This window comes from Vanacampus margaritifer, chromosome 14 (assembly GCF_051991255.1).
Source record: "Vanacampus margaritifer isolate UIUO_Vmar chromosome 14, RoL_Vmar_1.0, whole genome shotgun sequence".
Taxonomy (NCBI): domain Eukaryota; kingdom Metazoa; phylum Chordata; class Actinopteri; order Syngnathiformes; family Syngnathidae; genus Vanacampus; species Vanacampus margaritifer.
This window is the reverse complement of record NC_135445.1, coordinates 17,829,115-17,851,599: the sequence shown is the minus strand read 5'-3', so window position 1 is coordinate 17,851,599 and position 22,485 is coordinate 17,829,115. Positions and strand designations below refer to the sequence as shown.

Genomic DNA, 22,485 nt, shown 5'->3' with positions numbered 1-22,485 from the left:
AGTAATCCAAAAGTAATCCAGTTACATTACTTTAATATTACGTTAATAACTACATTTTTTAGCAGGTAACTTGCAATTGTAACTAATTACATTTTACCCTACCAACCCTAGGCATATGTTAAGATAGTTATAATGTATGGCAACTTTGAGTATCATTTAATTTGGAAATTAAGATATGGTCAGCCTAGATTTATAGAAGACTGAAACACTGTTTGTGGCACTGACATAGAATAGTTTCCTGTGACAGCCAACGGCCAACTAAACTGCCCAAGCCAGGTTTTAGACACTTAACATTCATGCAAATCTCATGGAGTCACTGTGGTTACATACACACTGACAACTACTGTAAGCATATAGGTCAACTGTAGTCATTTTTTTAAGAGGACCAAAAAATCTTTCTACAGTAGTAACTCAGGGAAGCTGTCATGGCATGCGATGGTTTGAATCTCGTTATGATTCATGAATGGAAATAAATGCCAAGGTGCTCAACACCCAGCCCAATGATCCCCACCACCACCACTCAACATTTGCTTTGAAGTTGTCTATCTCACAGGGATTCGAATCTCAGCCTTGGCCTTTCTGTTGTATGGGTCTTTCGGTATTTTCCATCTCAACCGGGCAGTGACCATGATGAGAAAAAAAAACAGTACAGAAAAAGGACGGGTATTAAATCACCAGAGGGCATTTCACTTTCTCCTTGACCCGTTTATGCTGGCAGTGAAGTTTTCTTTCCTTCCTCTCTTTGTTTGCATCCCGCTTCCAAGAACAAGAGGTTGCATTTGAATGCGGTTAGAACTCAAACATCGGTAGCGGCAGTTCACTTTTTCACTTCTTTAATTCTTGACTTGAACAAGTACAAAACTCTCAACCTTAAATATCTAATATTACACAAAGAGGTTACCATCACTGGTGTCTGTTAAAGGGGGTTGGTGTGGGGTAAAACATTTGAAGTAGCAAAATTAAATAAGATACTAAAAATGTTTGCCAATTCTTTGAAAAATAGCTCAAGTTCAGCCAGATCGGATGGAGCGCATCTGTGAAGAGCAATTTTCAAGTCTTGCCACAAATACTAAATTGAATTTAGCTCTGGACTTTGACTGGGCCATTATAACCCGTGGATATTCTTTGACCTAACCATTCCATTGTAGCTTTGGCTATATGCTTAGCCATGGTTATCTTTGTTGGAAGATGAATCTCCTTCCCAGTCTCAACAGCTTTTCTTGGAGTATTGCTCTGTATGTAGCTCCATTCATATCCCCATCAACTCTGACCAGTTTCTGACAATCCTGAAGAAAAGCAGCTCTCCAGCAACCACGCGCACCTTTTGTTTGAAGCTACTCACTTTTCACGGAAGTTTTTGCTGATGAGTGTTTTGTTTTTATCTTGTGGTAATAAAGACTTCAATAAAGACTTTTGTGACTTTATTAAAGATGTAACTCATGATTGTTGCAGCAAAATGAATTCTGAAGTTTACAAATCCCTTCTGTTTGGCGATTTACAGAAAAATGCACCCAACTTATCAGTAGAATCGTAATCAAATTTGTCAAACCCAAATCTTCAGTACGCCCCCCATCCCCCCCCAAAAAAACAAGAAAATTGACCCCAATACTTGGAGGCAAACACTTTCCTTTACAATAAAATATACGGATGATCGTTAAATATTTTTAATTGAGTTTAACTCTTGATTGTATTACACAAATTGTCAAAAAAATCTGTTTTACACAATTTTATTGTATTAAACACATTTTACATCCCATCTTATACAAAAAAGATAACTGGCCATTCAAAATAAAAATCCATGCTATGTGCCCAAGTGTCAACATAATAGAAGGCACAGTCTTGTCTTTTAAAACCTGTAAATAGGACAATAGAATGTTCTTTTTAAGTGGGGCAGCAAAACTATCTGACCACTTGCACATACGTTATCTGCAGAGCACAGGTTCTTCTTACAGAAAACAGTGGCTTTTCTGTGTAACACAATGTTTTCTTTCAGACATTATAAATGTCTTGCTATGTTGAGTTTACCACCACATGGTTGATTGTACTTTAACCTTGCGTTAACACCAATAATATAATTATTTAATTTCATCAAATTATTTAAGTAGAAAAGATTTGACTCTGGTGTTGCATGATTTGACTCTCCTTAAGGAGATTCATAAAGTTCAAGATATGCTAAAGAAGAGCTCTTAAAAGAAAAAAAGTGGAGATTTAACACCTGTGAAATGAGGCAATTCCTTCAAGTTATTTCCATGCTCACTAAACCTGTATCTACCAAGAGTTTTTCAGCAGGCATCACAGTTTGGCTCTTGGAGTTTGTTCCAGCAGTGTCCTCATATCAACAAGAGCGTTCTCCACAGCTTGAGCCAGATCATCTGCATTTGTTTCTTTACACCCATTGAATGATGACACTGCAAAGTTGATGTGGTTGTTCATGGGATTGTAGCAGACGCCATATCCATTAGGTACAACAGGGCCAAAACACATGACGCAATCAGTCTTGGACGGCACCTTTTGGAAAAAAAAAATAATAAAGTGTTTTTGAAACCCAAATATGCAAAGCACGATACAGTTAACCCCCTCCTATTTGTAGTTCGCTATTCACAAATTCACCTATTCACATTGGTTTTCTGTGAAACGTATACAACCTATAAAATGGTATAAGATGGAACCACCACCCCGGCTAATAAGAAAGTAGTAATTGGTGTCAAGAAGGTATGTTGAACAGATACACCTTGTACCTGTCCTAAGATATTTTAATGATGGGGCGCAGCTTAGTTTACTTTGGGTTGTAAACCAAAAGTGCTCTTGCCACGTGTTTGCTCTGTGGCTATTCAGAAGCTCAAGCTAACAAACAGCCGAGATCTCGTTATTGCTTACAATGGATTTTACAGGTTGCTATGGCGACACAGCGTTTAAAAAAAATAATCAAACCATATGTAAGTCATTTATGTTTTAGGGTAAGATGACTTTAAACATATTTCATTATCAGTGGTAGAGTCGTCATCATGCAACACTGAAGTAGTGGGTGGTGGGTTTGATTCCAGGCAATAGTAATCAATTGTGAATGGATTGGAATTACAGATTTTGATATACAGCACTTTGCAAGCCTTTGACCATATCTCGAAATAATTACATGTGATTATTATAGCATTGCAAAATGAGAAACTGAATATGGGCCTAATACTTGTGCACAGTACTGTATATGACCATAATTGTACGACGTAGCTCGACAAAATATACCTGACTTGTAGATAAGCGGTAGTGTAAAGCTTTGGCATAGGATGGATCCTTGAAAACCTCAGGAGTTGAGATCTTTTCTTCAGCAGCTTGCATCTTCAGACCAAGTAGATGTCGGTCAATGGCTTGACCACTGATTGCCTGACAAGACAAAGTTTAATTGTCCATGTTAACTCATCGTAATTGCACGCATACAGAACTAGAACTTGCAAATTCTCAAAAAAAAATCAATCATGAGTTATACTATCATCACTGCAAAGTACAATATATCCCCATGCATGTAAGGCACTTTAGCAAAATACTGGTAGTTCTAGGGCAATACCACTGATCTTCCTCCAGAAACAGTACATTTCTGAGCTTAAATGTAATTACTCAGATGCCCCACAATGATATTATAGTGATCCTAGTAAATTAGTAAGTTGGGGCAGCACCTTTTCACCTTTGAGACTATGTAAGTGGCACATTCAAAAAAATCCATAAACACTGAAAACATATACTTTTCAACAGAAACTGAGAAGGCAACACAATTACTCACCAGGTTTGTATAAGACCTGTGTGCTTTTACAGCTTTCTCCAAGAGAGCCACCTTCTCCGTGTTCTGCAAGAAAGAGAAAGATGACTGTGCTCAAGCTTAACTGTCTACAGTGCATCACTGTTTAACAAGAGTACATCTGAACACATGATCTAGATATCATCATCTTCCTTAATATTAATACTTTCATTTGTATAGTGTATTAGCACCTTTAAAGTAAGTGCTTTGTCATACAGAAACACAAGACGAGGATTGCCTTGCTCATATACGACCCCTCCCAAAAACAAAACAAACCAACAACTGAGACCAGGAGGCCAGATGTTGGGTGGCAAAAAAAAAAGTCATACATTTTAAAATATATCAAAGGAACTCCAAAAGAGGGTTTTACGAAAATATTTAAAAGGTGTCACTAATTTTGTGTATCACAACTACTGTAGCGCGTTGTTCCGAAGTTTAAGCACTCTGATGGAAAATATGCCATCACATTTAGCTTTAAGCGTCGACTTTGGATCAACCAGAACACCCTCACCATGAGAGGATTTGGTGACGTGGAAAGTGCATACGGGGTTAAAACTAGCGGTACATACTCAGTAAACTCAAAGAGGAAGTCAAGCAAAATATTTTCTTAACAATAATATGTTCTATGCGCCCCCATTAATCGAAACATGGTATTCTGATTACTGTATTTTTCAGATTATAAGTCGTAATAATGAGTCGTACAAGTTGCATTTTGGGGGGAAATGTATTTGACAAAAACCGAGACCAAAACAAATATTTAACATTTACAGCACCAAAAGGTGCATTAACCAACCAGGAGTCTACCTTTGGTCAATCTGTGATGGGCGGATTCTAGTTAAGGTAAGACACATGAAACTAAAAAGAACAACTTTGCCATAGTTAGAAGCAAAAGTTTTGAATGCACCTAGAAATTGTTCGTAGCCGTCAAACGATTAGGGAAAACGGAATTTGGGTGCCAGTGAACCTATGAACGGAACGTGCAACTTAGCCTGAAAAAATATGGTAATATTGTATTTTGTGTAATATGACTTTAGCAGAAAAATTCTCTCTCTGGGGTCTGCCATTTTGCCTGCTAGACATCCAAACACTTCTGCCATAGAATCAGGTGACAGGTCTTGGAAGAGTGCTTGGAACATAAGGTTTATAAATTAAGTTCAAAGAGGAGCATTTCACACCTGTTTGTTTGGATCATCGAAGGACTTTACAAAATCAGCAGAGGCACTCGAGGCTGATCTGATTGTATCAGTGCGACCAAGTCTAAACATGCGCAGGGAGGCACTTTCATATGTGGCACAACAATGCTGATACATTCTGCAGAGAAAAAAAAAGATTGTAACATACGGTAAATAAAAACATACAGTATCATATATGATAACTCGGCCATATAATACGTTTTGGATCATTGCTTAGTTGGGCAATAGCCACTAAAAACTGAATATTTTCTTTACAAAGCACCATCAACTTCATCTGAGCAAACTATTTTAAAAACAGAGTATAACGTATGCTTTCTCCAACAACTATCAGTTACAAGCAGTAAGTAGCCTGTGTGTGTACAAAGACAAAACAAAATGATACAATTGTGGAAAGCATTTTTGTAAAGGCTCAGAGAGGTGATACAAGAACAAACACCCTCTAAACAGAAATATCTTTGAGTTGATGGCTTCAGATTTTTTAATGGCAGTCAAGCTTTCCATGCACCTCACCTGTAGTAAGCCAGTTGTAATGCCACCTGTATAAAGGCATCAGGGCTCATCTTGTGGGCTTTTGCAACATTTTTTCCAAAGTGGTTGAACACAATAACCCTCATATCCAGGTCATCAGCCAGTCTGAAGCGAACACAATGTCAGTCATTCAGCCAAGTGTATTCATAAGTGATTTAAATATCACTATTCATCAGGAAGTAAAAAAAAACAGTGCTTACGCATTCATGCTCTGTTTGGCCTCTTCAATGTACGTCTTAATCTCAGGTGTGATGTTGAAGTTCAGCTTTTTGGGCATAGGCAAAGGCACTGTGGGAGAGTGAACCGTCTCTGGCTTCCTCCTGTTTTCACATGATACAAACTAGCGGTGTTAAAAAAAATGGATTCGGCAATATATTGCGATCTTATAGTGCACAATTCTCCAACCGATTCAATATGCGACCAAATCGATTTTTAAACATCAATTTTTGATGGAAATATTCAACAAAATGTCTTACTTAGGGTTAGGGTTCACACTTCAAGCATGGAAGAATGTTCTATTAATGGAACATTAAGCCTTAATATTTTATTTCAGGGCTGTTTAAACATGAAACAGACTGCAACCTGTTTGTTAAATACAGTGGCTCAGTTATAAGCCTGAAGTTCCAGATAAATTAATACATTTTCATACAAATCTTAGAGAGTACATGTACAAGCTTACTGATGAATATGTTCTATATTTGAGTTTTAAAAAATTGCAATAATCAATTTATAGATTTGTATCGAGATTAATCCGCATCGAATCGAATCGTGACCTATGAGTCGTGATACGGATCAAATCGCCAGGTACTACGCAATTCACACCCCTAATACACACCAAACGGCTTAATTCTCAAATATTTCAAATAGCAGGCTCTAAATTGTGTGTTCACTCAAAAATATTGAGCAGGCTGTTGGGGGGCATGTCACGTGTGATCTCCCAATAAATTGTGTGTTCAATTATTCTGATTGTTTATGTTGTTGGCAATTTACCAGAGAAAATTGGGAGAGTACTGTAAGCATAAAATGAAGTTGGAATAATATGTAATCGGAGGTGCTAGCTGAAGACATATTACTGAGTTACACAAAAGAAATGTATTGTTCCCATAATTTGGGGGGAGCCAGCAACTGCATAAAGGGCATGTTTTGTTTTTAGTTTACTTGCCCCCAAAAGCATGAGAATAGGATGCATCTGTCCATGCTGCGTAATATTGCATTTAAAACTTGGGAGATGCCTCTCCAATGTATTGCCAAAGAGCACTAAAATGACCCAGATGCAAGCAAATGCAGAGTTGATGCATAGTTTCGTCCTAAGTGATACGGTATGACTCTCAGTGACCAACTCCAAATCAGCTCGATCAGCTCTAAAATTGTACTGCTGAATTTGCACCAACCTTTTACATGCTGTATTTTAGGCCACAAAACCATCCATTACGATTCCTCTCAGGTTTGATCAATCTTATTACTTGTGCTTAATTCACCTATGTGCATATTCTTCTTCAACAATGTCTAAAATGAACTGTGCAGCAAATTTGTGTGTTTGACAGACACAATCCTGGGTGGATCAGCTTTTCACGCAAACAAGTTTGTGCCTGTTTTTGCACAAGCAAACCTTTAGTAAAGCAGGCCCCGCGTGTTTTCTTTAGCTTTGCGTTGACTGCACAGTATACAACATTTAGCTGTTCAAGATATTCCTTGCCAATGTAATTATAGACAACTACTTACGTGTATTCCACAACATGGTCAATCAGGGCTACAATGGGTGGGCCCTCTGCTGGGGCATGCTCATAGTTGGCACCACATGTCCCATCTTCCCCAACAATGAACTGAAAGACAGATTCTTCTTCTTTACAATTAACAATTTGAGAGCACATCATGTTAAACAACTTCTATACAGGAAACCTTTACTAGCCTGGAGGCCCAGTTTGAGAGTTCCTTTTCACCTGCAGTGTTTTGTCAAACCAGCGGTTGCCACTGTTCCACAGGCTCCCTCCTCCATGCAACATTTGCACTGCCGCACAGCTGCGATAAGCATCCTCTGGCACTTGAGGCATCGGCCCATCCAAACACAGCGTGAATATGCTCCTTTGAATAGCCGACACAGATTCTTTGTTGGTCCGATCTAAATAAACAAATTGGTTAAGAAATCCAAATGTAAGGAATTCAGAGGGAAGACTTGACATGATAAAGTGATTTTAATCATCTAATGTTCATCCCTTATTTTTAACCGAGTGCTAAACAGCTCAGACCTTTCAAGGAAGCATAATGCGCAAACAAAAAGGCCAAATGCTCAACATTGTATTGCTAAAGTACACTTACCCTTGATGAGGTCAACATAGGTTTTGCCCCAAGTGTCCCGATGTTGGGTGGTGAGGATGCCCACAGGCTCCGCATTGGTCTGTTGAGAGGAACTGCAGATCCGCTCAAGTTGAACACAGAGCTGCTCCGCTGTCAGTGGTGTCCCATCACTGTTGTACACATCCAGCACAAAGAACTAAATTCAAAAATGAGAGAGAGAGAGAGAGAATCACCTGCTTTAATTACCGGTATGTCTGAATAGCAGAATATTATTTTAGTGTCGGGATCACCAATATGAGCCCACAGACAGATGACAGTAAACCATATTTGTGCTCCTCACCTGAAAATTATGGACAACAGTGATGTGTTTAGGGGGCCTGGAGCTTTTTGCATGGTTCACCACAGCATCCCTCTTCATACCAGGGATACGGCAAGACGTTAGTACTTCATAGTACTGATTCATACACAGTGGCTTCTCTCCCAGGTACTCCACCGGAATGGTCTCACTGCAGTGGTACAACAGCTCTTGTTGATTTGAACAGGAATACATCATTTATGACAATGTGTATATAAGGCAAAGGAGACTGTGTATGAAAGAACACATAAAGAGATCGGAAAGTCAACTGTAATTATAAATAATTGAACAATTATCAACTTATTTTTTTTAATATTTTACTAAAATAACCTAGGGTATGATACTATTTGGCATTAATAGGCAGTGTCATTTATACTTGAAGCTGCTTTAGATCTACAGAAGTATTACAATGTTCATTTGTTGAAGGGGTGTAATAGTAATACAAAACTACAAAAATGTGTGGTACATTAAAAAATCAGAATACAAACAAAAGATACTTAATTACATGTGCTCACTTGTCAATCATTGTCTTGAAATCCAAAACACCTGCAATCAGTTTGGCAGCAAACCTGCAGACCGAAAATAAACAAATAAATAATGCAGTTATAGAGGACCACAGTCACACAGGACATAAAGTATCTTCAGTTTTCAAGCATTTAAACTATTTAAATTAGGGCTAGGTTTATTTTATTTTTTTATAATAATCGATATATCGATATCAAATTGATATTCCTTTTCATAGCCCAACATCAATTCATAAAACCATGAATCAATACTTTTAATACCGCTTCTCGCATCACGGGGAAATTTATTTTACAAAAAAAGGAAACCACGGAAATATGCCTGAGGCAACACGTACTCCGTTCAAAAACTCGTTGTTCGAGCCTTGTTCAAATGTGCCCTTCTGTTATTCAGAGTACCCCAAGAAGAACCCAGTGTTTTTGCCACTTCATTTACACAGTGATGTGGTTGTTATCGATATTAATGTAACTGCATTGGATTCAATTTTAAATGTAAATATTTATATTTTTTTCATACTAATGCACCAAGTAAGAGCAAGAGTTTTTTACTGTTTAAAGCATGTGTACTTCTGAGAATGTTTTGCATATAAAATTAAAATTGGTACTGCATGAAATCCTTAACTGAATCAAAAATCAATGTGAATCGTGAATCTAATCAAATCGGGCCCTTCTGAATCGAATCAAATTGATTTTGGAAATCTGAATCGATACCCAGCCCCAATTTAAATATCAATGCAGTTGCTCTACCTACTGCAGAACATGGTAAATTATAGTGCATGCCCAATCGCCTTTTTTTTTTTTTTACAAGATCATTCTTGGCACGAAATGTAAACATGTTCGTGCGTAGTAAAATTGCGACCTATAGTTGGTTGAATGACTAACATTGAATACATGTTGAATTTCTTTATCAGATTTGTCAGAGGTCACTTTATGTTTCACTTGTAAACTTTAAGAATATCACTTTTATAAACATTTATTTCAGTCACATACCATATGTAGTACATGTGAAACCCTCTTTAACAATAACTCGAGACTAAGGTTGGGCAAATGGTGTCGAATGTGTCACCCCTCCCACTGCCCACAGAGATATGAGAACACTTGACCAAAAGAAGCATAGCTTTCAGTCAAGAGTGGGAGCAATTTGTTTTTGCCCCATCATACCGGCATATGTTTTCCAGTCTGCACCCAACTGGTCAAGGCAGACAGCCGCCCCATTCTGTGTCAGTTCTGTTTGAGGTGACAGTAAGGGGTACATGTTGATCGTTTACAGTCTTGCCATGCCGGTTTTGGATAAAATGTGTGTGGCTCTCACGACAACAAGGCTGCATTAACACAACTGCATAACACCAAGAATAGATTAAACTGACACAAGCCACTCATATCTCTTATATCACAACTGATAGCATGAGTCTATTTGAATATTTTAAACATAGTGTAATCACCTTATTTGTCCTTGCTTATCACTGAAGTTCATTCGAGGCAAAACCAACCCTGGACTTGAATGGATCACCACAGGCAAACGGTAGTCGAGGTAAGCAACCTGCACCCACCATTCTGACAACTACACAGACACACATAAAAGTCCTAAATAAAAGATCATTAAACAAATCAACAATAATGTACAACTAATAGGACAGCATTAATATAAATGGCAGCATAAATGACTTCTTTTTTTTTGGGACAAGCTCACCCAATTCTCCGTCTTTTGCGCTCTCTTCTCCAGGCCTCTCTGCAGTCTTTCACCAATCCCTCCAGCTTTCTGAAAGTCATCCACTAGTTCCTTTGTGTGCATCAACTCATCCACCTCCACAATGGGCTCCAGTGCTGTGATGTAGTGCTCAAAGGTCTGCTGCAGAGGGGGGACGGGCAGACTGGGCAACCCCTTCTGGTGGGTCAAGTATCTTCCAGTGATCCGGGTTGCTGAAACTGGCTTCACCAAGTGGCAGGGTTTGACCAGGCCACCTGGTTTCGCCATCCCCACCTTTACCTGGGAGATAAAATAAGATCATTTCGCATTTAAAATCATTGTTCTCATTTGGCATGCTAGTTTTGGTGCATCCCCTTGCATTCTCAAAGGCAAATACATGTACCGGTAGTTGTTTAAACAAAAAATGTGGAAAAGAACATGAACTGTGTTGCACTGCTCCACACACCAAATTTTAGTGACCCTCACATCTGCACAATGATCATGTGAATATCATTTCTTTGGATAACTTAATTTCAGAATTTCCAAAATACTATTCTTGGTCATTATCCTCCAGAAATCTACCTTGCAAATTGTGCTTATTCTATTAAAAAAAGACCATACTTCTATGAGAGTTTGATTAAAAGTTCACACGTCTAAATTTGTATATTCTCGTTGTGCTTGTGTGGGTTTTTTCTCCGCTTACCAACAGTTTCTTCCCTCTTTACAAAACATTGTCCATAGGTATGAATGGGTGTGAATGGATGCCTTCTTATATGTGCCCTGACTGACATGTTGTACCCAGCTTCTTGCCCAAAGTCAGCTGGTACACACGACAGAAAATGGATGCATGTTTGTATGACATTGCAAAACTCACCTTTTGTGATCCAAATAGTAGAATAAACGAAGACCTAACATGTCTTATTTTCCATATGTTTTTAAGAATAATTAACAAATAATAGGGTACCAAAGATACGCCCATTATTTCTTTCTTTCAGTCCTAATGCTTCATCATCAAGTATTCAATACGGACAAGTACAATACAATGATTGCTTTTTGGCTATAAATGCAGAACTGCACTTTATAATTGTGACCTCTAGAGGGCAGGCTGCACATGCATCAAAAAGGAGTGACAAAAAGACGTTTACTATGTCACACGTGACGTTACATACATAAACAAGAAAAAGAGCGCACCGTTTTCTTGTCTCTTTGGTTTTATATAAATATTAACCTACTCTAGCTAGTTTCAGTATTATGTGTACTGCTTGAACAACAGTGATTATTTTGGCTGATAAACAGCGTTGTGCCACCAGTGTCAATGTATAAACAACCACATCTGAAGCTTCTGTAGATGTTTTGTTTAGTCTAATCGCTTCAATTTGACAGTATTTTATTCCGTGCCGTAGTAAAACAAATTCGCTTCAAGAGAACGACGTATGATAGGGTGACCATTAAACGTATCCTTTTTTGGGAGTACAGTATACAGACTATTTTCTTACGTCCTGTTCGGGTGTCCGGGGGTTTAATAAATTCATGAAAATGTCCGGTTGGCATTGCGTGACTAATAGGAAGTGAAGTAGTCTGTGTAAATGCGACTGGTACCACAATTGGGCAAGTGTCCTCTTGTTTGTTTTTTTTTGTTTACATTGGAATATGGTCACCCTTTGAGAAAAGGCATTGCCTTTCGTTGTTTTTATTTGTATGCTAGCTATACTGGAGCTCATAAAAGCAAACAACAAAAACACAGATAACCTTTAACCCAGATAGCATAATGCTACTGTGCTAGCCAACGTGCTAACAGCGATCAAACAGTTATGATCATCGCAAACTGTGCCATGTTAAGATTCAACTAAAGTTAGATTTCTTACCATTCTGCTGCAAATGCCCCACATTCTGAGGCTTAGAAACGCCCCCCTGTGTTCTAAGTTATCAAAGTAAGTGCCCGAAGTCCAGCAGAAAGCTCCGATTCAGTTAAGTATTGTATTTACGTTGCACCCGCCAACAAAGGACAAATTCTATAAACGCGCCACGGCAGCTGCACAAAACGGATGCCGAACCAAATATAGAATGAGACTAAAAAGTCACAAATGAGTGTCATGCAGATACAGTATTATGATCACTGATCAGATTAGATAACTACAGTAATAGAATTCAGGCACAAAAGTAACGGAAATGGCACTTTACGAGCACTTCCGGCGTAAATACTTCACATGAAACAAATAAGTACTGACTTATTTATTATTATATCGTTTTATGAATGAACAATACAACAAATAAACACATCGTCATGTGTATGTTTAAATATATGCACATTAGTTATATAAAACATCAGCTCCAAAAAGCCATGGCTTCTACCCGTCAGCCCTTCTTTCGGATGTTACAAATGATATGATCGATGTAACCTGTAATAATGTGTCCGAAAGGGGGGGAGAATGAATAAAACAAAACAAAACATTTTGTTTGCATACTTACCCAACAATGATGGCGGTAGCGAGTCACATCTCCACTATTTTTTCGGTTTGTAATCCGCGAAGAAGACTGACAGCTTCGACATGGCGGAATCAAAAAAGCAGTCAGGTAAAACTCAGCTAAATGTTTGTTTTCATAATCTGTGTAATTTTGTTTCGATTATGCTCATGTGTCTTTGACATTTAGCAAAAACATTTTTAATGTATACTGCACGTTAAATTGCACATCAACGCGTAACAGTTAAATCGTTGTGTAAATATTTCAATAACAACTCTTGTGGAGTCCATAAACAAAGCTGTTTTTTTTTTTGTTTCATACGTTTAAAGTACATTTATGTTACTCCCTTATGCCAAGTGGACCTATGCATTAGTTAAACGTTGAATTGTTCGTTTAGTTACTAGATATAATCTGCTATAAACCCTGAGTTGTCAGCTTTACTTGGTAATCTTTTTTGAGTTGTATTTAAAAAAAAAAAAAAAAAAGTTTTAATCAGAGTCGTTAATTATGCTGCCATGCATGTTTTTGACTACCTCGAGAAAATCCATGATAACACAGGAAACCTCAGTCAGGCTGACATGCTTCCCACAATTGAAATGTTTGTGTCACATTGCGTTTCACCATCATAGATCCTTGCCTCATGCAATTTAGTTTAAAACAAGAAAAATAAACAACAGCACTAATATTCAGTCTATTATTTACAATGACAATAGATGTTTTTATATTTTGCTTGTATTATTGTTCCAGCAGACAACTTTAAATTACTGCACATTTCAAAGTGACTTTGTCTTTTTGTAGGAGCTGGTTCCGAGGGTGAATCACTTGAGGTTACAATGCCTTTCATGGTACCCAAGAAAGAAATAAGCATGGTGCCCGACATGGGCAAGTGGAAGCGGTCTAAGGTGAATGTCCTCTTGCTAGACAGCATTGCCATTGAATTGGCGCATCAGATGTACAACTCTGTAGACTAGAGCTGGTATTTATTCGCTTATCCCTTTTAGACAAATCACAGAGGTGGAGTGCACGCTCACTCAACTGTTGCAGGTCTTTCCATTAAGATAATTCAATCAATCAAACCCTTAGCTAACCAGAAAATAAAAAAACATTGAGCAATAATTCACATAAATGCATCATCAAACATAATCATAAAAGAACACAGTATACATCTAAGTAACCATAAAAGAACACAATACAATTACAGAAAACTGTCACTACCTTCCACCCAGAATAGGGAGCAGTAAATACTGATCAATTGTACCAGTACACGAGCATATCACAACACCATGATAAAGATTTAAAAGGTCAATGTGCAAAGAAAGGTGCTACACTTCAGAGCAGGACTAAGTAGCACCGAGAAATTCATTCACAAAGTAAATGTGTGGCAACTGTGACTACTGCTCTCAACCTAAAGGGGCAATAACACTGAGTGGGGTGTTAAACGTTACACACTGGTTGTAGCATGTTGCGCTCTCCCTTTTGTTACATTTGTTACATCGGTAGTTGGCAAATTATTGGGTCAACTTAAACCCCAAAACCACAGTGCCGCATCAGTCCCTAACACACAGGACAGTGACCCAGGGAAACAACTTGAAAATGCTTGCTTAGATGGGCAGTGTGAAAGAGATTATTGATGTGATTTTTAACAAATGTTGTTCATCATAATCATTGATTGCAGCCATTGGCCTGACTGCGTATTCACTGCAGATTTTTATCTTTGTTACAGGCTTACGCTGACTACATGGGATTCATTCTGACTCTTAATGAAAGTGTGAAAAGAAAGAAGCTAACATGTGAATATAAAGTGTCTGAGGTATGCTGCCTTTTTGTTTATACCAGAAAAATGGTTTCATGATGTTCTAATTGCATTTTCTGTTCCGAGGATTGTGGATTGATTGGATACATTCTTCATGTTGTACAAGACTAACGTCCAAACTTATTGCGTAACAAAGAAGTGGTGGTTTTACACATATTGTTTTCCTTGATATGTAACATCTTAAAACATTTTACAAGAGCCAGTTGTCTTGTCTTATCACTATAGTCATTGTTGTCTTTTTGTATGACAGACAGTGGAAAAGTTACTCGATCTTTTGGGGACTCTGGACCGATGGATAAATGAGACCCCTCCTGTTGACCAGCCATCCCGCTTTGGTAATAAAGCCTTCAGAACCTGGTTTGCTCAATTAGACGAGGTTAGTCAACAAACACACATAAAACACTCGCATTTACTGCACTGCTATATGTATGGGGTTCTATACTGTTCCTTTTTCACGTGTCAATGCTTCACAAAGGACTAACAGGTCAATTTCAGGCTTATGAAAACAATTAATCAAATTGGTAAAATATAAATTCATAGAAGACAAATGTAAAGAAAAATTAGGCATGCTGAATTACAGCTGTATTATATTATAGCGTAGCAGTGAATAATGAGATGAGGAGACAAAATCGAGTCATGTCTCTTTACTCAACACAACAAAAATGACAGCTTCCACAGCAAACAGCCAGACACACCCTTTGCACCCGGTAACATGTATAAATCCCACCTCTCATTTAAAGATACAAGTCCCCGTTGAAGGTCACCACAATATCGCAATATTTTAAGCTGTGTTTACAAACAAACCTTACCAAACAGACAGTGAAAAGATCCAATCAACGAAGAGCGGGCGCGACGTCATAAAAGCGGGACGTATGTGTAGAAGAGTAGTAAACACAAAGGCGTACATATGAAATATATAATATTCATATGAAAGTTTGTGAGTAAATTATGGCGGTGAGTAGACGCGTAGTCATTTCAACATAACTATTAATGGAAATGCAGCTATAGTCACTGCTCTGCACTGTTTCTAATATAATATTTTTCTTGTGAAAAAAGAAAGTTAACTGTTTGGCAGTCTTTGCTTTGGTTGGTCTTGTGATATTGTTTTAGCAGTTTATAGACAGTATATTGCCACAGCACAATATTCTGTGGTTTTGGAAAGATTAGTCATAAGAATACTGTAAAACAGCTTACAGTATAGGGATATATGCTTTGAAAACGGCTGTCAGTGAATGAGTAGATACATCTCTGCTTTATTCATATGTTAATGCCATTAATCTGTGGTAAATCTGCGATATGGACGTGTAATGTCATACAAGCAATTTAATTTGTGTGAATGTGCCAAGTTCAACACAGTCATGTTCAAGGTCGATTGAATGTTGACTGATTGTTGAATTAATTCTGACCTCAGTCTGTCTGCTGTGTGAACCACATGCATCCTCAAAGTGACCTGCATGTTCAGAAGAAGGGACTACTTCACTCACAATGTTGTGTTTACGGAATGGACTTTTATAAGTCCGTCATTGGAGCTCATCTTTTTATTACCTCATATTTACAACAGGAGCGATGCGGGAAGAGGTAGAAATAATATTTTGGGAAAGTAATGTGAGCCTGTCCGATCTCATTTCATGGAGGCGTCTACTAAAGTTGATGTCACGTCATTGCCACAAGTAACAAATGAAACGTCAGCGTGACTGAATTACTATTATCGCCACAAATGACAACTTTTTGCTTCATGTTTCAAGTGGGATTAAATTAAAGTCAAATATAAAGTCACAACTGTTACTCAAAATAGCTTTGCAGAGTCACGTATGTCTCCCGAATGCTCAACCCATCCATGTGGAGCACATATTGTACTTTTGATGATGTATAGGTCGGATCTATGTGACCTCGCCGTTCAGACTGAGGTCGCATTGCAAAAATTTGGATACATATCCCATATTAAAGTGACCCAGGTTGTATTTGAAAAATCGAAATTGAGCCATTCAGACTGACATAAAAAAATCAGATACAGGTCGCATTTGGGCAAAAAAAACAACAAATCGCACACAGCCTAAGGTTCATAGTACAGCAAGTAATTTTAGCTGAGATTTTATAGATCCTCAGAGCTAGACAGCCTAAGAACATTTGTATGAAAAGAGTCACCCATCCAATTTACGAAGCTTAACATTGACCCACTCAGGCTGAGCAGCTGCTCAGTATCTTTTGTAGATACTTGCAACTTAAGTAATGTTGCTGTCGGCAGGAAGCAGAAGCCTTGGTGTCAGCAGTGCTACCTGCTGACAAACAAGCCGCTGCTCCAGAGATAGCTGTCTACCTGAAAGAGTCCGTGGGCAACTCCACCAGAATAGACTACGGAACAGGTATTATCATTCTTTCTATTTGTATTTTTTTGCATTGCTCTGCAAAAACAAAAGGCAATGATTGGCACAAAGTATGTGACTGAACTATGCTATGATTATGCACATGTATATCACTACAATGGTATGTAATGCTTTGGTGCATTCCAAAGTATTGGATCTCTAAATATCAAATGCCTCTGAGGTCGTACAATTCAGCGTCTTAAGTTGCACCAAATTTTAGTTTTCGAACTGCCATCTTGTCCCATGATTATAGCTTTGTCATTTGTCATTAAGTTAAGACTGAATGTTTGGTTTGTCCCTCTTCATATTAACATTGGTCAATTTATTTCTCCTCTCATATGATAAGAATGACAAAACACATACCCCTATAAATAGTCTGCACACAGTGCACCACCGCATATTTACGGTTGGACATTCATAAATTAATACATTTACTGGGGCAGAGGGCTGCGTCTCTATTCCCGTATAGGGATCCACTGCACAGTTAAAGGTTATATTGGCAACAGTTTTGATTGAGAATCATGAATACACTAACTGCCTGCTGTCCTGCTGCAAATAGTGAAAAAAACCCACAAGTAATTGACACCCCCTTAAAAAGCTTCATAATTGTCTATAGATAACCACAAGATGGTGCCAATACACTCATTTTATATTAGAAAGAGCTTTTGCATGTCTGAGCTCCTCCCTTCACTTCAAAATAGTTCCTTAGCACCAAAATGTCACATGATGGCGCCAGAGCACCACTTTTCTATTAGGAAAATCTACTGCAGTCTTGTGGAACTTTATGGTGTTTCAACTTTCAGAACAAGCACAACATCTGAAAAGACAAGTAACAGGGTGGGGGAATTCATGAGTAGTTTGATGCACACACTATTTTTTTGCCATTATTTCTCAAGGAAAACAAATTGGGCCAGTGTCCCAGCCGGTACTGCGTTTGACTACTGTTGTTGGTTGGTTAAACTGATTTCACATTGTTCACCAAGGTAACCTGGCAATAGCCAGATTGATAATTGTGATCCACTCAAGGGAGTTCTTCACATTATCAATCTGGGACTGCTCTACTGTGATTTGCTCACGAAAGGCGGGACATTCTTTACAATACTTCGAGTTGATTGGACGCTGCGGCATCTTGTGCAGGTTTGTTTTGACCAATCATGACAACAGATGAAAATGTCGTCTTACGAAAGGAAAAAAATAGCACTGACATCTTTACCAGATAAAAATGCACAAAGTGCCTCTCGCTGTTCAACATTCAACACGGTGAGTAATCAGCGAGAACAGAATTAATTGCGGCATGCATTCGTCTATGTTACGTTTGTTTGTTTTTCCGGCATCGGCGCTTCCTGGTTTTGTCACAGCTGCATGTCCCGCCCTAAAAAACGCCTGATTGGTCCGGCCTAAAAAAGGTCAGGTGTGAACTGATCGGCGGGAGCAGTACAAGATGGATTCTTGTAGTGTTTGTGAACAAATACCGCGATAATTCAGCTTGATGGCAAGGTTATTACCAAGGAGGTTTGATAGAAACGCCTTCCATGAGTTTTATGTGAACCTGCCATAAATCAAATTGATAAAGGTGTATTTACTGTACAGTATGAAAAATTGACATGCTCAATTGGTAATTACTGACTATTACAATTTATAGCAATTTACTGGATTGATGGATGGCTAGATGAATTATGAAATTAATTTCAATTTTCAAGAGCAACATATTCCTTTTGGCTCAGAGTGAAACTGCACATGCACAGTTTCTGGTCACATCTCACGTCATGTTTTTCCTTTTCAGGTCATGAAGCTGCTTTTGCTGCATTCCTCTGCTGTCTCTGCAAGGTTGGAGCTCTTAAAGTAGATGATCAGCTGGCTATTGTTTTCGAAGTTTTTAACAAGTAAGTGGTTACTGCGGACTTGGTGTTATTGCTTTGTTATTCCATTTAACCCAATCAACCATATCCATAGCTTTCCATTGTTTTCTTTAACCAGAATTAAAAAAATTGAAAACAAAGAAAACAAATACATTGAATTCCAAAGCTTATTTTTCTCCCAGTTCATCATCACCTCTCGTCACTTCAAATCATGACTAATTTAGAATGTCTTTTTGCCTAGGTATCTCTCAGTGATGCGAAAACTTCAGAGGACCTACAGGATGGAACCAGCTGGAAGCCAAGGTGTATGGGGCCTCGATGACTTCCAGTTTCTACCTTTCATATGGGGTAGCTCTCAATTTATTGGTATGAAGATTTTCAACTAAAATAGAAAAAAAAAAATATTTCATATTTTCCTGGCATCAACAAACAATGCTTTGTTTGTGTGTTTGTCTGTTTGTTTAAAAAACATATGAACAAGTGGTAGTTGGCTTTATTAGAACAGTTAATGTCTTCAAACAGGATTTTTGGAGCCGGACCAATAGGTACCGGTATTTGTCAATCTTTCTCGTCAAAGCTTTTTTTCCCCTCCCTTGATCATTTATTCTGGTCAGCAGCTAGCTCTCAGTCAGGCATTGACACTCAGTGTTGCTGGACACAAATAGAAGAGTAACTCATTAAAAAAACTCGGCGTCATATATAGAAATGAAATGAGGAATGTATTACTTAATGTAACCAAATATTCTGCCAATAGAACAAGAATATTTGACTTGGCAAGCTTTCATAAAATAACTTAAAAGTTAGCTTGAAAAAACACCATCTTAAAGCCAGTGATTTTTTTAAATGCATAACCGACACATATTACATCATATTATTTTTTGGGCGGTCTGTGTTGTAACTGTAATAAAATCTAAATAAGGTTACAGTTCCCTGTTAGTATTTTTAAGTGAAAAAAATGATGCAAGTTAAATGCTCTTACAGAAAACTGCCTTGTAAGAAGGAATATGCTTGAAGTATAAGCACATTTTGCTTTGATAGGCTAACACCTAGCCTAGCTTCTTTTTTTTCTTTTTAGTATTTTTCAACGGCCTTGATCAGTGGTGTCCAAACTCGGTCCTCGAGGGCCGGAGTCCTGCAGGTTTTGGATGTTTCCCTGCTCCAACGCACCTGTTCCAATAAATAGAGTCGTTATCAGGCTTATGCAGAGCTTACTGATAAGTTTCAGGTGTGTTGGAGAAGAGAAACATCCAAAACCTGCTGGAGTCCGGCCCTCTAGGACTGAGTTTGGACACCACTGGCCTAGATCCTCTGTTGCACTACTACTGCTTCTCACTGGTCAGCCATGGTATTACAATAGATATCTGTCACTAAGGGGCTTATTCTCCCGGTCACGCTTAAGACAATTTCGAAATGCGCCTATCCTACACACTTTTAATGTGCGACGATTTTCTCGTCTATTCTTCCGACACACCCACCTGCGTAACAGGCGAAAACTGGTGCAGTCTCCAAAGAAGTGTGAACTTGACTTCCGTATGGATCCGGAAGTTATACTGATGTGTGCGGCTCAAATAACGTTGAAGGAGCATGTGTTTTTTGCATTCTGTATCTAATAAATACAATAAAAGTAATTTAATCGAAGTATTGTGATCATAACTGAATGCATATTTGGAGCTGTCGAATTAGTTGAAAAGTGAGTGAGTGGGCTGTTTAAGTGTTGCCGAGCAACGGCAGATACGCGAGCGCAGCACCCTCTGTGGATTTCACAACCAACCGGCAAATGTCAAATTACAACAAATGTTTCAAAATCTAAGTCACAACTTGCCACTATTAGAATGGCTGTAAATGCTCCTTCATAAAGACACCAGTATGAGTTAGAAGCTGCCCGGCGTGACGTGGCCACCACCAGTGGAGCAGGGTAGCAGTTCATTGAATCAAAAATGTGCAATTTTATGTTTCACCTTCAAGAGGCGCTAGTCCTTCGTACAGCCTCCTGAGCAAGGGGAAATACGTGCACCGCTAGATTTCACAGGGGACGCCCTCATTTAACGTCGCTCCACCCCAAGTGCGTACATTTCATGAAGGTGCGTAATTGACACACTTTAGGTCGATGGGAAAATATACACAGCCCAAAAAATGAGCAGCAATGTGCCTTTTCTGACTTAAGCATATGGGAGAATATGGCCCTAAAAGAACAGTAAGCACACTTAGGGCCTCTTTGTAAGGTTAAATCCCCGAACATGTATGCCACCTTTGCTTAACCTTTGTTGGATTGCGTCATTGTGTGAAGGAGAAATTAAAATGTGCATCGTTCCGAACATAGGAAAGGACAACGCACTTTCACACAAATTTGACTCCACTTTTTCTGTCATCATGCGACGGCAAGTGTTGATGACGCAAGTCTCTCACTTGCAGACTTTATCTGCAAAATATTAATAAAATAGAGATACTAGGATCTATTATGATTTTTTTGGGGTGATTTTGGAATCACACATTCACAAATAAATAGTGGAAAGGTGTTTATAATTGTATTTCTTTTTCTGTGGAACCACACCTTTCGTTTTGCTTTGAACGTATATTTCTTGGTTTCAATGACTATCTTATGTCAAAAAGTTGTATTATTATTTGTTTAAAATTTTGTGTTTTTTTAACATTATTTTTAAAGTGTTGAGCATGAAACTTAAACATCTTTGCGTAGTCTGTCAACTACGTTGGTGCCCTGTTGCTTTAAATATTGTTGCCGTAAAGAAATGTGTATCCTTTCGTAAAGGTTGGTCAGAGGTAATCTTGGCTAGCAACTTTTCCTAAACATTTTTAGAATTTGAATGCTCCTATACTCCAAGTAGTTCAGAGTCACCTCGCTTGGATAGGAAAGGACATTTCCTAGGCAAAAACGAGAATCCGAAGAGGCCCTTGTTAATTTGTTTTCTTGTCATGTGTGCGTTAGTTGTGTTCAAAAGCCAATTAGTTGGTTTGGGCAACGTTAGTTGGGACAACACTATAGTCAACTGCCTCAAAGACATTAAGTAGCCTACATTCGATCAAAAATAAACGTGATGGACAAAACATACAATATGAGGCTGTAATCATCAATGTTGCAAACCCCTGCTCTAGGAAGAGACCATTTGTCACAAACTGCTGCCTTTTATGGATAGAGACTGCTATGCTTTTGGGAACATTGGATAAAGCAGATTTTTGTCCAGGTCTCTACCAGTTCCATCTCTGAGCCCACCTTTTATTTCGACCTTATGCCTTGCTTTTTGCTGTGTTCTACTGTACGGTACTATTGTCATCTGTTTCCTTATTTAAAATGCTGTGTGCCATTCCAACTCATGTGCAGCACAAGTGGTGTAAGTTCATTCAAGGTTGATCAAAATTCATGGAAGGAGCAGAGTTTATTTTTAGTGTTGCAGCAAAGTATCTACTATAAATACTTTTATTGTACATTCTTTTGGTTAAATAACGTGTTACTCTTGTCATCATTTGCTGCTGATTGGAGAGTTGTGACTGAATTAATATTGAATAACACTGCAATGTAGAAAGTGTGGGTGGGTGAAGTAAGGATTGTAATTACTTCAATGTATTGTAGATCTCCAACCTAACCTCTGAAATGTGAGTGTTGAA

The 22,485-nt window shown here is 38.3% G+C and overlaps 2 protein-coding genes across 5 annotated transcripts in view; one reads left to right on the top strand and one right to left on the bottom strand.

Annotated features, from left to right (window-relative positions):
* Positions 1 to 1,408: 1,408 nt before the first annotated feature.
* On the bottom strand, positions 1,409 to 12,902 carry crata (carnitine O-acetyltransferase a). 3 transcript variants are annotated; one of them, XM_077542286.1, is made up of 14 exons: positions 12,836 to 12,902; positions 10,370 to 10,666; positions 10,122 to 10,240; positions 8,674 to 8,727; positions 8,144 to 8,309; positions 7,825 to 7,999; positions 7,449 to 7,627; positions 7,231 to 7,331; positions 5,709 to 5,828; positions 5,491 to 5,613; positions 4,963 to 5,098; positions 3,773 to 3,835; positions 3,241 to 3,378; positions 1,409 to 2,508 (listed from the first exon to the last, which is right to left on the bottom strand). In XM_077542286.1, exons 2-14 carry the CDS (start codon positions 10,652 to 10,654, stop codon positions 2,293 to 2,295), a joined length of 1,875 nt encoding a protein of 624 aa, XP_077398412.1. In that variant the 5' UTR covers positions 10,655 to 10,666; positions 12,836 to 12,902; the 3' UTR covers positions 1,409 to 2,292. The 3 variants fall into 3 exon arrangements, with proteins under 3 accessions (XP_077398412.1, XP_077398411.1, XP_077398413.1); XM_077542285.1 differs by lacking the exon at positions 12,836 to 12,902 and adding an exon at positions 12,232 to 12,809; XM_077542287.1 differs by lacking the exon at positions 12,836 to 12,902 and adding an exon at positions 11,241 to 11,994.
* The window catches only part of ptpa (protein phosphatase 2 phosphatase activator), a 26,306-nt gene continuing 15,960 nt past the window's right edge, over positions 12,140 to 22,485 (top strand). Inside the window, exons 1-7 of one of the 2 annotated variants that reach the window (XM_077542289.1) lie at positions 12,140 to 12,297; positions 13,628 to 13,731; positions 14,553 to 14,639; positions 14,893 to 15,018; positions 16,888 to 17,005; positions 18,789 to 18,888; positions 19,106 to 19,230. In XM_077542289.1, the coding sequence (XP_077398415.1) occupies positions 13,663 to 13,731; positions 14,553 to 14,639; positions 14,893 to 15,018; positions 16,888 to 17,005; positions 18,789 to 18,888; positions 19,106 to 19,230 (625 nt within the window). In that variant the 5' untranslated portion in view covers positions 12,140 to 12,297; positions 13,628 to 13,662. Of the gene's footprint in view, positions 12,298 to 12,854; positions 12,941 to 13,627; positions 13,732 to 14,552; positions 14,640 to 14,892; positions 15,019 to 16,887; positions 17,006 to 18,788; positions 18,889 to 19,105; positions 19,231 to 22,485 lie in introns of those variants that run through there. The other variant, XM_077542288.1, reaches the window with a different exon arrangement.